General features: G+C 57.6%; 1 protein-coding gene across 2 annotated transcripts in view; it reads right to left on the minus strand.

Moving 5' to 3' along the window:
• Nucleotides 1–529: 529 nt before the first annotated feature.
• The window catches only part of Stk32b (serine/threonine kinase 32B), a 274,031-nt gene continuing 257,119 nt past the window's right edge, over nucleotides 530–17,441 (minus strand). For both annotated transcript variants that reach the window (XM_027938027.2, XM_027938020.3), the window contains 4 exons: nucleotides 16,092–16,217; nucleotides 11,872–12,003; nucleotides 10,815–10,879; nucleotides 530–668 (listed from right to left, as the gene is read on the minus strand). In XM_027938027.2, coding sequence (XP_027793828.1) covers nucleotides 530–668; nucleotides 10,815–10,879; nucleotides 11,872–12,003; nucleotides 16,092–16,217 — 462 coding nt within the window. The remainder of the gene's footprint in view (nucleotides 669–10,814; nucleotides 10,880–11,871; nucleotides 12,004–16,091; nucleotides 16,218–17,441) is intronic.

The following is a 17,441-nucleotide window of genomic DNA, read 5'->3' on the forward strand; positions in this document are numbered from 1 at the left end:
CGTCAGGGTTGCTCCAGGATTTGGGAGTAGAGTTGCCATAGGAGGGTGAATGCGTCCAGCATTTACGCTGTCCTCAGGGATGCTGTCTTCCAGAGTGCCATCTGACAAGCCAGGATGGGCCCAACTGCAAGGTCGCAATGGTCTCATTGCTTTGGGGAATGGGAGTGCACGTCAAAGATGAGATTATACGTTGTGTGTACAGACAACTTTACAAACGCCTAAGGTCTTGCATGTCTGTTATCCAACTGGATTCTCACAATGACCTTGTATCTGGAGGTGGGGCAGAGAGCTGTTTGACCCCTTTGGCAGATTCAGAAAACTGAGGCACAGAAGATGTGACTTGTCCAAGGTCACACAGCGAATCAGTGGGACGCAGGGACCAGAACCCAGACTTTCCAGCTCTAAGTCCAGGTCTCTTTCTGCATCTGATGTTTTCAGGGTGAGATGGGGACTGTCTTAGCACAGAGTGGGGCTCTGGGTGGCCAGGGCGGAGGAGCCTGTGGCCCACTGGGCACCTGCAGGTGGAAGCTTAGCTGCTGCAGCCCCGGGAGCAGGCGTGGGCCAGGATGTTGTTGTTGCACCCGTCCTGGAGCTTGCTCTGGGTCTGACTCACAGCTCGGCCTTCCGTGTCCAACATCTGGCCGCCTGGTCCCTGCTGCCGCCTGAGCCTGCAAACAAGAACAGCGTGGAGCTGCATTAGTGTTGAGGAGCTGGGGTGCAGCCGCAGGTTCAGGGGAGGCACCTGGGCAAGCACGGCCTTGGGCCCGCCTTCCTGCGAGGGGGGCAGGATGCTGTGCTCCACAAGCCCTGTGACCTGCTGAACGCACAGAGCCTCGGCTTCTCTGTCTGAAATGGAGATGATAATCCCCATCTCTCAGCTCCCCGTGAAGAATACAGAGACTGTATAGAAATTCACCCAGTTCACAGCCAGCAAGGTGCTGGGTGAGCCCCCCAGCATGGTTCAGGGTGCCCCCGTCATGCCTGGGAGCGGGTGTACCCTGGCAAGCCAAACAGCCACGATCCCCGTCTTCACAGGGCGTAGTCTAAAGGGGGAGATGGTCACTAATCAAACAATCCCACAAGTAAATATCAAACAGTCAAACATGGACAGACAAAACATCCCGGGGTAATGTCAGGGACTGGATTCTGAACCCTGCATTTCTTCGCAGCTGGCCACCTGGCCATCGTTCGCGTATCTCAACATCCCTCCCTTTTTGATCTTCAAGTTCAGGTTCATCCTCTCCTGTACCACAGCTGCCACTGTCTGTGATTGGTGCAGGCCAGAGACAGAGTTGAGCCCTTCCCGGGGGGCAGTGAGGGATTTTAGAATGTCCCTCAACACCCGCTACTTGGGTCACATGGCTCAAGTTGTTGAGCTTCGTCTGAGCCTCAGTGTCCTCGTCTGAAGGTGGAGATTCTACTGGGGACTTGGCGGGAGGCTGGGGGTCGGAGAGCGTGTGTGAAGGGTCTTAATAGGGCTGGGAATGACACAGATGGCTCCTAGTTCTACCTTGTTGTTCCGCTGAGAGCAGCCTGACCGGACACTATCGGGCTTCTGCCAGTCGGCCCAGAGCAGGCTGTCAGTTACCGCTGTCCTCATGAAACTGATGTCAGCTTACGCAGCAAGTGTCTGTGTGTGCTTGTCACTTGCAGGGCACTGTGAGTGACCTCAGGACAAGCACAGCACAGCCCGTGCCTTGGGTGGCCATAGCTGTGCCTGTGAACGTGTGTGACAGTGTTGAGCAGAGCGTCTGTGACAGCGTAGGTCTTGGAGTGCGTCCTTTAGGTGACACAGAAGCACCAGGGGCAACACTGTCTCACGAGGCCATGAGTTGTGGCTCCTGTCCCTTGCTCTGTCCCCACAAGGCCTGGGATGGGGGTCTGTTCCTCTGCTCCTGCAGCTCCTCAGGCAGGATGGCTGGCAAGTGGCCATGGCTAAGGCCCATCATCCTGGAGCAGGGGGCAGGACCCAGAGGACAGGACTGGGATGTGAGGCAGGGCCTCCTGGTCTGGCTCACAAGGTGATGCTGCAGAGTTCTCTGCACATGAAGGACAAACGAGCCCCATGGAGACGGTCTTTTAGTGCCCAGTCCTGGTGTTTGGGTGTTTGAGTATAGCAGGGCATGCCTACACAGCTCGTGTGGGGGGCCAGCGTGGCCCCCTCCAGACACGAGCTTCAGTAGTTATTACAAGACAGAGTCGAGACAGTGACACGGGGGCCCGTGAGTGTCAGGTGGGCTCTGAAATCTCGTGGGGCTCAGGAGAGACCTTCTGCAGGAGACAGCACTTGAGGTGGCCTTCAGGCACTAGATGGGCTTGTGATTGACCTGGTGGGTGAGTGAGGGGACATGAAGGCCAAGGCTGGGAAAGTGAAAGTAAGGACCAGGCCCTCCCGAGAGCTCGGGGCTTCAGCCATCCTCTGGGCCAGAGCCATCAGGAGGAGCAGCGGAGTCACTGAGAGCCGGGGGAGTGGGCCAAGTGCAGGAGCTCAATGACGGGGGTCAGGTCCTTGCAGCTCAGTCCCAGGCTCCTGTCTGAGCAAGAGACATAATCAAGAAAGATACTCCCCTGTTGTGGACCTGGAACGTCCCCAAAGGCTCATTCAACTCAACACTTGGTCCCCTGAGCAGCAGTGTTCAGGGATGGGGTGTTGGGTGGTGATTGGATCAGGAAGGCTCTGACCTCATCAGTGATTGACCCTTTGAAGGATCCGTGGCTCCGTGGATTACTGGGCCGTGGCTGTAACTGGGTGGTAGACCTGGCTGAGGGAGTGGGTCTGCCCCTTTCTCTTGCACTCTGCCCCCAGAAGCTATGAAGTGCACAGCTTGGCCCCACCCTGGTCTTTTCCACGCTCTGAAGGAATTAGAAAAGCTCACGCTGCAAATGGGGATTTGTGAACCAAGACAAAGGCCCAAATCCATCACCCTGCACCAAGTGCTCACTTAGAGGACGCGCCTGCAGCCCAGGAATCTGACTCTGGAGGAAGTGGGGAGATTTTACACACACTACCAGTGGTAGCTCAATTCCATTCATGCAAATTGGCTGGTTATCTCCACAATGACAGGAACATTTAATTTATCAGGGAACTTATCAGATTAATCCTCATCTTTGTGACCAGAATCCTGAGTGATGGGTATGAGCGCCCTCCACCTCTGAACTCCAGCACTAAACGCCTGGGGGAAGTGCTCTGGGGGAGGACCCCGCTCAGCAGAGGGGCTCCGCAGGAGGACACGTTGCAGTTGGTAATGATCCAGGCTCGAGGCAGTTTGCAAAAGCGAAGCCCCACAGAGGAGAACAAGAGAATCAGTATTGGCAAGCAAACCAATCTCCACGCTCTGACCACGCCAGGATGGGTCCAGCTCAGCGCCACATCGTTCTTAGGCAACCAGCCACAGGTGAGGCCCCACCTCCCATTTGAGAGAGGCCGGCTTCTTTGTATGTTGCAGTTTAAAAGGCGAAAGTGTTTTGCAATGCTCTCCCGTGACCCACGTCACCGGCTGGTCTCACCTGACCCTGTGGTGTTGGGTGGAGGGCTGGAGGGAAGAGCAGAGTCCCGGCTCCGGCCAGGAGCTTGCCCTCTCCTCCAGCCTCTCTCCTCATCTGTACCCAGGGGACAACTGAGTCTCCTCAAAGAGAAACTGAGGGTCAGTGAGGCCTCCTCCTGACATGGCACCGATGACCCCCCGCCCCCAGCTGGGTCTGTAGGCCTCATCCCGGACGGGGGTCAGGGCAGAAGCCCCTGAGGAGTGGTGGGTACCGATGGAACACGCAGGAGTGGATAGGAGATCAGGACCCAGGGTGGACGAAACAGGGCAGCAGGCTGAGGGGGGAGTCCAGCCCCCAGGATCTTGGGGAGCCAGAGGGGTCCTGTTATGGTGAGATAATGCAAGAAGGTTCGGAGGTGGAAGGACTGGGTCAGGAGAGCCGTGACCTAATCAGTGCATCGATTCCTGATGGGGATTAACGGGGTGTAAATGTGGGCAGGTACGTGTGGCTGGAGGGGGCCTCACCAGGGACCTGCCTTGGGGGTATACATTTCATCCCTCATGAGCGGAGTCTCTCTGCTCCCTGGAGGCCAGTCCTGACCTGCCTTCCCCCACCACCTCTTCTGCCATGATGCTCTGCCTCACCTGAGGCCCAGAGCCATGGAGCCGGCCCTGCAGGGACGGAGACTCCTGAGACTGTGAGTCCCAGCTGAGCTCTGCCCCTCTGTGCTGTTGTCATCAGGTCTTTTGGTCACAGCAGTGAACAGGCTGATTAAAAGGCCCACAAGCCGGGAACCAGGGTGTGGACCCAGCACCTAGAATCGGCTGCTGTCTGGTTCAGGTCCCTCTTCCACTGGGCAGAGCCACAGAGTGCCATCTGAGGCCTCACAGCCCCAGCATGGTGACCAGCCAGGGGCAAGTGCCCAGCAAGGTATGCTGGAGGGATGGGGGTAGGTAAAGGCATTGGCGGCCAGCCTGCACCTCACCCTCATGGCAGCAGTGTGCCCAGGCTAGGGGGCTGTCTCAGCATCCCCAGGGAAAGGAGGTGGCTGTGATTAACCTGAGTACGCAGGGCGTCCTAGCGGGACAGGAATCGGGTTGCCAAGCTGGCAGCCCTGGTGGACTTTGGACGGTGTGAGCTCATGTGCCCTCGTGGCTGAAGGAGTCAGGACACGTACCCCTGGTCTTCAACAAATGAAAACAGTGTTTGACGCAGTGCTTACTGAGTGGCAGTGTAAGTCTGTACCTTAATCATTAGCAAACTCTCCTGCCGTGCTCACGATCCCATAGGACGAGGGGTCCAGTCGTTCCTGCTACAGGGCTCCTGGGCAGTAGGTCTCAACGCCCTGCTATCGTTTGGACCTGGAGTGACCCCCGAGGCTCATGTGTTGAAGGTTCGGTCCCCAGGGCAACAATGTCCAGAGAAAGGGCTTTGGGAGGTGATTGGATCACGAAGGCTCTGACTCCCTCAGTGGATTAATCCTGTGATGGTTCATGGCTGAGTGGACTGCGGGAGGTAGGGGAACTGTAGGAGGGGGACTTAGTTGTGGGGAGTGGGTCCTGGGTGGCTCTATTTGTCCCTGGACCCTTATCTCCACCCCTCACCCCCTGTCTCTCTCCCTCTCTGCTTCCTGGCAAAGCCATGTAGCCAGCCGTCTGAGCCCCCACATCCACCGTGATGGAAATGGTCCTCTGTAAGTAAATTCCACTTAGTGTTTCCTAAGGGGCTCTGAGGGGCACCACATCCTTCTAGTCCCTGATGAGATTTCTCTTCCTCAAGTAAACTCCACACGACTCGCTGTTTCCCTTTGAGGCTCCTCATTTACTGGGATGATCACCTGGTAGCAATTCTTACTTATCTCATAAATTCAATAAGAGCCCTTGGCCAGAAGCTGTAGGATTCTGTCTGCTTTATCCTGTGTGGCCTGAAGCAATATGTATTTGAAGAAGCCTTTGCAGGAAGCCAGCTGAACTGTGGGTGGGGGTGTGAGGTGGCAGAGCAGGGTTTGGTCGGAGTCTCCCTCACTCTGCCCCTTTGCTAATGAGATCCGCTCTGGAGAAAGGAAGGAGTGGCGGAGATGGGTTCTGAGTAGCCAGGGCTGGTTCTGTTGGCATCTACCCACCCGGGATCAGGAGGAACAGCGCCCACCCAAGGGGGAGAAAGGGACCAGAAATGATAACTGGTTGTAGGTCACAGAGCGTTATAGAGGTGCCCTGGATTTGAATGCAGGACCCTGCGGTTCCTGTCTTCCTGGCTAAGCACCCCTCCCCATGATCCTTCCTGGCCACTGTCACCAGCAGACTCCTCTAGACTCAGGGGTGAGGCTGAGCTGCTGTGTGTCTGCTGGGGTAAGGGTGGTACTTGCTGGGTCCTCTCGACACGGGGAGGACACAGGAAGGGCCTGCACTGGGGGCTGACGGGTCGGTGGCCAATAGTTCCACTGGGCACGTGGCAGGGTGACACTTCCCAGCTTCCCTGGGGTTGGGTGGGGCCATGTGACTGGTTGTGCCTGGGCGTGAATTGCAGTGTGTACTGCTCCTGGGGGGTGAGCATTTAACCAGCTGAGCCAGCCTCTCCGGGGACCCTGCCCTGCTCCTGATGCCTGCCATGCTGCAGGTGCTCACGGGAGAGAGGAGAGGAGGTGGCGGAGCCGGCGGAGCAGCACCGCCGCTGAGCTCCAGGAGGGACAGTGTGTGCAGGAAACAGAACTGAGGATGAGATGGTGTTGTGTGGTGAGTGGAACCCAAAGCGACCTCCGGCCGGTCCCTCCCCATGTCAGCACACACTTGCAAATCCAGGCGGCAAGGAGGATTAACTGTGGAGCAAGTGAAATTGATCTCAAGCCCAGGGCACGGCATTCGGCAGCTTTCAACACTCAAGAATCACGGTGAGCTTTGTCCGTGTCCTGTTCATTTTCTTTTTCATCTTTTATTGGCTGCAACGAACACGTCAGGATCAGCCAACCTCTTGAAACTGGGCTGCGATTTCCTCTGATTGAAACCTGAGCGAACCTGACACGGCCCTCATTTCCCATGCAATTTCTTGATTTCAAGTTTTCGCTGCACCATGAAGAGCCTGTGGACTGAGCAGCCTTGTGGCCGCCTTCACACCCACCTGAAGGGCCTTCTGCCAGTTGCAGGTCTCTGAGCTGATTGTCCCAGGCCACTTCCCCTCCTGTGGGTGCAGGTCTTGGGCCCAGCCTCCCTCCCCACCTGCACCTGGTGGGGAGAACATCCTCCGGGCTCATCTGAGGTTCCCAGCCACCATTCAAGTCAGAATCGTGTTTTTATCAGTTTCACTCCCTGAGAAACAGGAATTAAATACCCACGGATAGACCTGGGGGAGGATGGAAGGAGGAAGGGGCTGCAGATGCCTCCCGAGGCTAGCTCACTGAGGTGGCGCTACCTCTGCATCCTCACCCAGACAGCAAGGTCTGGGCCGCCCTGTTTAGCCCCAGACTGGGAGGAGCCTCTTTGTGCCAGCCTTGAATTCAGAAACCTGGGCTTTTTATGTTCGCTGTGTCCCGGCAATGGACGGGGTTTGAGAGGCTTGTGCCAAGGGCTTTCCCCACTTCACAAGCCAATCTGCAAAACACAAGGAATTGGGTCTCCCTTTCTCACTGTTGAGGCTGGTGATGAGATCAAAGAAATGTCAACGCACTTTGCAAATGGCACAGGGCTTGGTGGAGTCTAGGAGCCATTGATAGCAGCCCATCTTGCTGGCACAGAAGGGGAACCTGAGGCTCAGAGAGGCTTGGGACCTCACCAGGTCACAGCAACCTGAGAAGCAAGACCAGGGTCTGCCCCAGTCCATCAGGTTCCCAAGCCCAAGAGGAGTCCCACTCCTCAATCATCCTACCACGATCGGTACAATCCACAGCCAAGAACTGACCACAGGAGATGGCAGATTTCAGGAGTAGCAAGATTGAGAAGCCCAGGATTAAAGGACACGACCTAAAACCATAAAATCACATAAGGATGTCGATTGCTGTTAGTATCAATAGAATTAAGTGTGTTAAATGCAGAGTTTTAAGGTGTAATAATATCCTTGCGGGTTCCAGAGGCAACTTTAAGGTGATTTTAAATTTGCCGTTTCCTTACGAGTAAGAAGGACAGAAACTTTGGCTACCTACACCCCCTTTTCATCAGGGCCTTCTTATTCTGAGAAACTCTATCAAATGCTGCTGAACAAACCTCTTGGAAAAGTCATCCCTGCTCAGATCCTTGGCTAAAAAGAAGGGGACAAGCCCCACTGTGCATTTCTCAAAATAAAGGAGCTTAGCCGGTCCCTGGAAGCAGGTGCTCCACCTGGCTTATGGCCTTTTGCTGGTTGAGACCAGTAGCCAATAATAAGCTGCTTTTGCAGGACACCGGGCAGAACTGATTTTAATTTTGCTCTCTGTGTAGAAACTAAGGTCCAAAGAGGGTAGGCCCAGGACACTTCCTGTGTCCCTGCAGCAGGCGCTGGTGACTGTGCCCTGGCAGCCTGCAAGGCTTAGTATTGCTCTGCCCATAGGCTGTGGGCATCCTGAGGACCTGGGTCACTTCTGCGTCTTCAGGGACCAGTCCAGGATTATGGTGTGTCTGTCAAGTGACTGAATGCGTCTCCTGCAGGGGCTGGTGTGGTGATGGTCTCCCCAGTGCCCTGGCCCTCAGGGTTTATGCAGATGGCGGCTTCTTCACTGTGGCGGAAGCTGCAGGGACCTTCTCTTTGCCAAGGGCCTTTTCCAGCTGAGGAAGCAGGCAGACCTGCACCATGCAGGAGACAGCAAGTCACACAAAGTAAGCCCACTAGTGTCCTTCAGCCAGGGAGGGAGGGCCAGGCGTTGCACATGGATACTCTGGGGTAGGGGACAAGGGCTGGGAGGGTCTGTAGTGTTAGGAGATCCTATGACTCAACTTAGCACCAAACAGAAGCTGCTCAGTTGGGCACAGTGCTGTCCTGCAGACAAGGCTCTCAGGTGTCAGAATGAACAGAGCATGTTCAAAAGAAGGTCCAGGCCTCCTCTGTCCACTTCTGGTTCAGAAGGTGTGGACCAGGGTGCTGTGTTAGGGGCAGGACACCACCAACTAGGGGCTTAAAGCAATCGAAAGCTCTTCCACAGCTCTGGAGGCCAGAGACACACACCAGGGTGCAGTGGGCTGGCTCCTGCAGGGAGGGCTGTGAGGGAGAGCCTGGTCCTGCTTCTCCGGCTGCTGGTGGCTGCTGGCCTCTGGGCTGCAGACCCACCACTCAGTCCCCGCCTTCCTCCCCACATGGCCTTCTCACGGGTCTGGGTCTCTTCTCCTATTAGGACACCAGCCATGTTGGAGTCAGGGCCCTTCCTACTCCACAACAGCTTCATCCTAACTCATTACATCTGCCATGACCCTATTTCCAAATAAGGTCACATTCACTGGTGCTGGGGCTTAGGACTTCAGCACATCTCTTTTGGGGTACACAATACAACCTATACCAGCTGCACAACTATAAGGTCACCCCAGATGATTCTGACAGGGGCTCCTGGGCCCATGGTGCCCTCCACAGAAGAGGCCTGCACCTGCTGCACGTGGGCAGGGGCAGTCTGTAGAGGCCAACGGCCAGGTCTGCAGAGAAAGAAAGAAGATTGACCTATAGGGCCCAGGCTTGGTCCACAAGCCAGGCTCCGGGCTCAGCATGCCCGGATATCTCCTCCCACACGGCACAGGGAGGATGTTGGGAAGAAGGGCCTTGGTTTAATTGTTTGGATACTTAAGTGCCAACACAGCAGGTGCTCAAACAAGGGATTGAGAGAGAAGAGGAGGACACACAGTCCCACGTTTTCCTTGGTTTCAGGCAGCTTGTGCATCATGATCGACTTTTTTACAGTGGAGAAACTGGGGCAGGGCGTGCTGTGGGGAGGGGATGTGTCTCCCATGTGACGAGGCAGGATGGGATCTGCCAGGGAGGGGGGTCGAGATGCTTGGGCTGTGTCTTGAGGGGACAAGGCCAGGCCCTCCCACCTGAGTATCTTCATACCGCAGGTGAGCAGAGGCACCCCTGCCCTGGCAGCCGCCCCGGGAGCAGCCAGGTACGCAGTGAGGCGGACACAGGAGCAGGACGGCAGTCCGGACTCACTGGTGCCCTCTGGCCACCTCGTCCATGCTGCCTGTGTGTGCCAACGCCGTTCCCGACGCCCCTCTGTTTGGAAAATGACTCCTACTCTCTTCCTTGACTTTGCCAGCGCCTGCAGTCGGTGCCAGCCTCACTGCAGAGCCATGACCGCAAGTCTCCAAGGGCCGCTCGGCACACGGGGCAAGTCCACGTTTTCCTAATCGATTTCCCTCTCCACGTGGCGGGGGGGGGGGAGCATTGAATTGGGTGAAGCTAAAAGCAGCCAGACTCAACCCCTAAATGACCCCAGGGGAGGAGCCCGTTCCCATTTGCTTTCAGAGGGACACACTGTGGAATCCAAATTGAAGCATCTTCTGGGACACAGCAAAACGCCAAATGCTGTTGCTGCCGGCTCGGGCTCTGCTCTGCTCAGCCTTCGCGGGCTCCCATTGCCAGCCGGGCACTCTAGGTGCAGCTGGGCCATTCAGAGCAGGTGCCTGACCCAGGAGGCTGCCTGAGCCCGCGGTCACAGACGGTTTCTGAGCTGAAGCTCCTGCGCCCGGTTGTCTAGGGCTGGGGAAGGGCTGGGAGCCTGCAGCAGCCTGGACTGCCCAGGATCTGCAGTGGCCCGTCACTACGCATGCTGTCACTCCCCTTCTGCAGCCCTCACTGGGAGCAGGCCCTGCCCTGCCCTGTCCTTCACCTCCCTGCCCCCTTTGGGAACTCAAGCGCCTGCCCATCGGCAGGTCCCCACCTGCCCTGCAGCCTCCCTTCTCTGTGGCTTGTCCCCGTGTCTCACCTGGATGTCTTTCCCCTCTGCCTTGCTCAGACTCAGGTGGGCACAGTCCCCCCAGAAGCTTCCCTGATCCCCAGGCTGGGCCGGCACCTGTGTGGAAGCCACAGCCCAGGGCTGCCTTTCCTGTCAATGACCCCTGTGCTGCTGTCATCTGTTGAAAATGGATGGACCCTCCTGGAGGGGAGGGGGCACCACTGAGCTCTCTCTGTCAGCCCTGGGCCTGGGTCAGTTGGGTCCCCTGGGGTGTCCCTCCCATGCCTCTGCTCTGACAAACCGGCCTCTGGCACTTGAGCCCCCAGATCTTAACACCAGCTGGGCCCAAGTCTGTGTCCTCCACCTCCTTGGCTGACCAGCTCCTGGGGGACATGCCCGGGGCCTCAGAGCAGCCTTCACTGACCATGGTTCTCCCAGGAGGGTGTGGCCGAGCTGAAAGGCTCTGCCGGGCTCAGTGTGGACTTACTTCTCTCTGTTGAATATGATGAACTCCTTCCGCACTGTCTCCAAGCACTGCTGCAGGTGTCCATTCTGTCAGAGAGCACAGAGAGGTGACTGAGCATGGAGCACTGTCCAGGGACAGGCGGCAAGGGACACAAAGGAAGGAACAGGAGCTTCAGGTCTGGCCATGCGGGGCCCAGCCCAGCGCCTGGGGAGGTGCGGACTGCGTGGGCGGCTGCTTCTGAGGGGGGATGGCAGACAAGGGTTTTTCTCAGTTTTCAGCTTCACATCCCCCCAAACGCCACGTTACAGGACGATGGATCCCAAGCCTGTGGGTGTTCCCTGGGCCTACATGAGAGGAGCATGGGGAGAAGAAGTACAAGACCGCGGTGCCAGGGGCTGGGGCCAGGAGAATCCTAGGGCTCCCCCAGGAGCAGATGCCAGGACCCCCCACACCACAAATGCTCGCTGACACTGTCCCCGAGGCCCCCAAAGCCACACACTGATGCAGGTGGCGTGGGAAGCTCGCTCCCCTCTTGTGCTCCTCGCGCTCGCAGGGCAGGGGGCTCTGTCTCTGCAACACACACAGCTGCTCAGGGCCCCGAGACTTCACAGGGGACGAAGGTGTTTATTTTCTTTTAAAATCAGAGGGAAACAAGGAAACTTGGCATCACAGATCATATTCATCTTGATATCAATGCTTTAAAACCAAACCAGATTCCTTATAGGGGAAGGGGCTGTTGCGGGTCAAAATGCATCCCACCAAATAGGCTCCAGTCCTGAGCCCTGGTACGTGTGCACGCGGCCTCTCTGAAACGGGATCTTGCTGGTGTGATCCAGTTGGTGACTGAGAGTGGGTTAGGGTGGGTCCTAAAACCAGTGACTGGTGTCCTTCTGTGAGAGCCATGTGGAGACACAGGGACACAGAAAGAAGGGGAGGTGAGGATGGAGGAGGGGTCCCCGCGGCTGCAGGGCAGGGACACAGGATACCCAGCTGCTTAAGCTTGGAAGGGCAGGAGGCCCGCCCCTGCCCCTCGCTGGGCACTCTCCCCCAGCCCTGGGGACACTCCTGAAGCACTCACCAGGGGGCAGCTGTCCTTGGTGCCGTCTTTGGACCTGTGCTTTGCCAACCTCTTCTTCTTTTTGTGAAGGGGCTTGGATTCTAGAATCATCTCTTCAAGTTCAAACGTGGGGTCACAGTTCAACCTCCCTTTCTGAAGCGGGAAGAAAACAGGTCACCAGGCTGCGCTGTGACGGGCGCTCCCCTACCCCTGTTCTCTCAGGAGCCATGTCAGACACCCTCTTCCCAGGATGAAGGGGACTCTTCAGCCCCTCGCTGTCCCATTAGCCTTCCTGATTCACCCCTGTGCATGGTTTTCATGAGAGTGAGCTCAGTTTTCCAATCTGATCTTCTCCACTGATTAATTCATCACATACACATTCTCATGTCATTTTTATCTTTTTCTAGAAATACATTAATTATATAAGTATTATAAACCATTTTATAATCATTATGATAGTTTTAATTATTTTATTTAAAATGCCATCCATGATTGACATCTGCCCCGCTCCCTGTCCTGGTTGCCTGTCCCCCACACTGGAGCCCTCGAGCCCTGACTTGCAGGCCTCAGACCCATTTCCCTAGAAGTCATTCTCTGTCCTAAGACCCATCCTGGGTGACTGGCCCAGGATGCCAGTCCCCCTAGCAATGTGGTCAGCGGCTATGACATCTGCAGCCCCAGAGTCACGTAGGGAAGACCCCCAGAGCTGCTGCTTTTTGACTTTGAACGGGTTTCACGCCTGCCCGGGGACTCCGCCCCTCGCCTGCAGTTGGACAGCCAGCCCTCCCTTGGGTGCTGGGCAGTCGCCTCCAGGAAGGACTTGAGGTGGGCCAGGCGTGGAGCCAGTCCTCCCTGCTTGGGTGTTCCTGGACGTTAGGACCCAGGCTGCTGTGACCGAGCCAAGAGGAGCAAGGCCAGCACAGCCCCAGGGTCCGCCCGCCTGGCCTCGCTGGGTGACTGGGAAGACCCCTAACCCTCGGCCTCTACCTCTACCCGTGTGAACTGCGGAGGCTCAGAGGCTGCCCAGGGCTCACTGAGATGGCGCTTGCCAAGCTTCCAGCAGAGCAGCTGCCTGACCATCAATAACCGCCCTCCTGCTGCTTCTCAGGCCCCCTGCGCCTCCCTGGACCCCAGCTCACTAGCCGGTCGCCCACCTGCCATCAGGCTGCCTCACTGGCCTGGTGCCCTCAGGGCCCGGGTGGTGGCCTGAAAGCAGGAGGCGGAAGGGCCTTTGCAGACAGAACTGGGGCAAGTGCTGGCCCTGCCCCCTCTCTGAAGGTCACTGACCCCTTCTGGGCTGAAGAATGAGGGAGGCGATGCGGGCCTTATGCATCTGCCTGAGAGGCCCAGACAAGCTCTTGGGCCCTGCACGCGACCGTCCTTGTTATCATCAGCTTCCTTCTCAGTCCCCGGAGCCGGGCTACCTTTCCATGGGACCTGCAGTGAGACCCTGCGGATCCCCCAGTGCTGGGGGCTCCCCTCCGCTCGGGGCCTGGGGCTCCCTCCATCATCACCAACTTCTGGCACATGCTGAGCCCCTGTCCCTGATTGCACGCACCCATCCTCCTGCACGTGCCCTCTCCCAGGGAACAGCTTCACTCGGGCCTGCTCTCTCCTGGCCTGTTTGTCTGCCGTCCGTCTGTTCACACATCCACACCTGTGCAGCCCAGGGCCACCCTGGACAGGTGACTTACCCTCACCCAGATCACCCCTGGGATGCACTGCCCAGTGGCGTGAAGCTTCCTGAACACAGGCAAAGCTCAGAACAAGGCCTAGCACAGAGGGCATCTCAGTCGCTGCATCACCCACTCGTTCACCCTCAAGGCAAGCACACACAAGGCCTTCTAGGGCCTTCTGGTGCACCTGTTGCTCTGCGTCTCTCAGACAGAGGCCAGCCACCACTGCGCTCTCAGGGGACCCTGGGCACACTGCAACAGCATGGCCCCGGGCACCTGTTCAGTGTGTGTGACTGTGTGTATGTGAGTGTGTATGGGTGTGAGTGACTGTGTAAGAGAATGTGTGTGACTGCATGCAAGTGTGTCCAAGTGTGTGTGAGTATGCATGGGTGTGAATTCATGTGTATGTGACTGCATGAAGTGTGTGGGTGAGCGTGCAAGAGTGTGTGAGCATGAGTGCATGTGAGTATGTGTGAGCGTGTGTATGAGTGGGTGTGTATGAGCGTGTGTGTTCCTGTGCATGAGAGTAAGTGTGTTAGAGTGTGAGTGTGCGTGGGTGTGAGTGTGTGTGTGAATATATGTGAGAATGTGTCGGGAGGAACTAGAGCAGTGGCAGGTGAGGGTGGCAGAGGCAGGTCCCTTCCCACAACAGGCTTATCTGCCAGATGTGGCAATGCCACACATTGTCCCCAAGCACCCTCAGGGCTTCCCAGTACACATCCCCAGGGTTTTGGACGTGGCCAGGGGAACAATTAGCTGGTCGACAGGGCTGGCCATGCAGGGCTGCCTTGGCACTCGGGCTTCAGCAACGTGGCTGAGTGGCAGGTCAGAGGCCCTGGGAGGTGCCAGCGAGTTTCTGTGGAGTTCCCAGGACACATCCCTGAAGGAAGCCAGCGAGGGAGCTGAGGTGGCCTCCAGGGGTCTCGGGGTCACCCAGCAACAGCGCCGCGGGTCTTTCCTGAGGGCTTGCTCTGCCAACCCCATGTGACCCTGCAGCAGCCTTGTGGCTTTACTGGCCCAGGCTCCAGGAGGGGTCCCCGTGACAGAGAGGAGAAGGCTGCAGAGCACTCGGTCACAGAGATGGCAAAGCCAGACGAACCTGTGTAGCCAGTGTGCCAGGAGCCCCGATGTCAACAGGGCCAGTTTTGTCCCCAGGGGTACTTGGTGGTGCTGGAGACACTTGGCCGTCACAGCAGCGGCTGCCCCTGTCATCTGGTAGGTAGAAGCAGGGAAGCTGCTGAGCGTCCCCCAGGGCAGCCCCACAGAGTTGGCCCAGGCTGAGCCTGACTGTGCCGTACTGAGGTGCCCACCTGGTGTCCAGCACAGGACAGGCTAGTGCAGGTGCTGGGGATTCAGAGCAGGTGACAACAGCACTTGGTACCTGGTTCTGACTGGCCAGTGGGACGTGGTGGAAAATGGAAGCTGTTCTCACTGACCAGTGGGCCATCGCCTCTGGAAGCACAGACGTTGTCACATCACATGCAGACACACTCACACACACACACACTCAGACACGTTCACACAGACGCAGACACAGAGTGAGCCAAGCAACACCTGAACTTTCCCAGGAAGATCAGTGGGGCAGGACCTGCAAACCACTCCGTGTTAGCCTGTCCTGGCCCAGCCGAGGGGCGGGGAGCCAGGGAGCCCTCAGGCTGCCCTGGGGCCTGGGGAAGGGCTGGCCTGCTTAAGGACAAGCAGTTGTGCAAGGCAGGGACGGGACACCTGCTTGTTGTGAGAAGGCAGAGGCCCAGGCGGGCTTTGTCCTAGAGGCTTCCTCTGGAACGCTGGGCAGGCCATGGAGGAGCCGACTTCTGAAACCTGAGCCTACGTCGCAACACGTTTGTGTGAAGGGAACTGGAAGCCCTGGACTCGGGGAAACTGATTTGGAGAAACATTACGCATTGTCATTACCCTATCATCATCGTCGTCGTCTTGCTATTTTGCAGTGCTAGGGATCGAATGGGAGACATTAGGGGCAAACATCCCCGGCACGGCTGGCACCCCCGGCACGGCTGACGTCCCCTCAGTTCACTTCCGGTCACTTTCCCTGTGGTTTTATTCTGCTGCAGCTATAAAATCTTTCAACTGCTCTTTGAAACCTGGGCTTTCTGCCACCTCCAGGTGCGTCATCCTGGTGGCCCCTCTGCCCGGGAGTCTCAGGACCTTCGCGTGCCTGGCTCCTCTTTCATTCAGCTCTCTGCCAAGCGTCCCCGCCTCCTGGCCTCCCCTGCACCTCTCCCCTCCTGGCCTTGGCGGGTTTTGCAGGCTCACTGGCGGGCAGGCCCGTCTCTCGTCCTGTACTAGACAGTCCACGCAGGAAGGACAGCAGCCCGGCCGCTCCCCCAGTGCCTGCCTGCACCCCTGTGGTATGTGAGGAAAGAGGCTCAGCAGACCTTGAACTCCAGGCTCAAGTCCACCCTGAATCCCAGCAAAACGTGAGCCCATTGGTGCTCCAGTGGCCGTGGCCAGCAGAGGGCTCACTGGCCAGCTGCAGGGGTCATGCTTAGTGCCACAGTGGGGACCTCTGAGGGGAAGTGTGACGTCAACGGGACCCCCACTCACGTTGGGTACAAAGCCGGGTGTCAGCGCCTTCTCGAACACTGCGTCCCAGTTCATGTCAGCCAGGTAGGGTGCGCTCTGAACGTCACTGAGGCTGGACAGGCGGCTCTCGGGGTCCTTGGTCAGGAGCTGTGGTCAGGGGGCAAATGTGCTTCCTTGAACTGTGTGTCCATAGAGGCGAGCAAGGACTCAGAGGGTGGGGGTGTCACCTGGGGACCATCAAGCACGAGGTCTCCGGCTTGTCATGCCCATCAGTGTCCTGCCCTGTCTGGACTGCAGTGGCAGCACCAGCTACACGCCCCTCCCATAGCCAGGGAGGACAGCCAGGCCAGGCAGCTTCTGCAGGCCGTGGGCTGGGGGCTGTGGGCCGGGGGCTATGGGGCAGGCCCAGATTCCCAGCCTCCACACTCCTTTCTGGGACTAAGTGCCCACAGGCCTCCTCTCCCGGACGCCTACAGACTTGCCGTCAGAGACAAGGAGGGCACCAGCCTTGACCTAGGACTTCAACCTGGTAAAGGAAGGTGCATTTCTCCCTGGATACCTACGAGGTGACCCAGGGGGGTGGCCCTGTGTACAGCTAGGGGGACTGTTTCTAGCTTCTCTTCAGATGGACTTTCTGCTAGTAAGGGAGAGGCAGCTCGACACGCTCAGAGGCTCCCCCTCAGCTCCAGGTGGGGCTTTCCAAGTGCTCTGGGTCACAGGTACACAGGGCACAGGGCTAGAGGTAAAAGAGCAGGGCCCTATCCCTGGGATGCCACTGAAGGGCCAGGTGGCCTCAGTGAGGTGCTGATGCTCTGCACCTGTTTTCTCGTCAAAGCAGGAGAACGTGGCAGACCCTCCACGTCAGTCCCTCCATGCCAGCCGAAGGTCAGGGTGAGACCCCATGGTTGGCCAGGACCTGGTATGTGTCTGGGGAACTGTCTGCAGGTGGGAGCCAGAAGTCGGACCCCTCCCCACACCACCAGTTCACTGCCATTTGTCACCTGTCATTGCAGAAGTGTCCCAGCTATGGCTGCTGGGTAGGCTGCTGCCACACCACCTGAAGCCACCTGGCGGGGGTTGTATCTGCTGGTCACAGTGGCTCTGTTTAGGGGCTGTCCCCAGAGGATGGGTAGAGGTTTAAGCAGGCTCCATCTCAGTGCTCTCCGGAGTCCACCGTCTAGAGCAGCTATTCTAGAACATGCCAGTGGACACACCCGGGGCCAGAGATTCTGCTTCGGTGGGTGGGTAGGGAGGGCGGGTTCTGGCGTGCGGGGGACTTCTGGATGCTTCTGGTGATCAGTGAGGGTTGGGAACCACTGGCACTGGGATCAGGTGGTGAGTTGCCTTTAAGATACCATTAACTGATTGGAA

Source organism: Marmota flaviventris, chromosome 7 (genome assembly GCF_047511675.1).
Source record: "Marmota flaviventris isolate mMarFla1 chromosome 7, mMarFla1.hap1, whole genome shotgun sequence".
Lineage (NCBI taxonomy): Eukaryota > Metazoa > Chordata > Mammalia > Rodentia > Sciuridae > Marmota > Marmota flaviventris.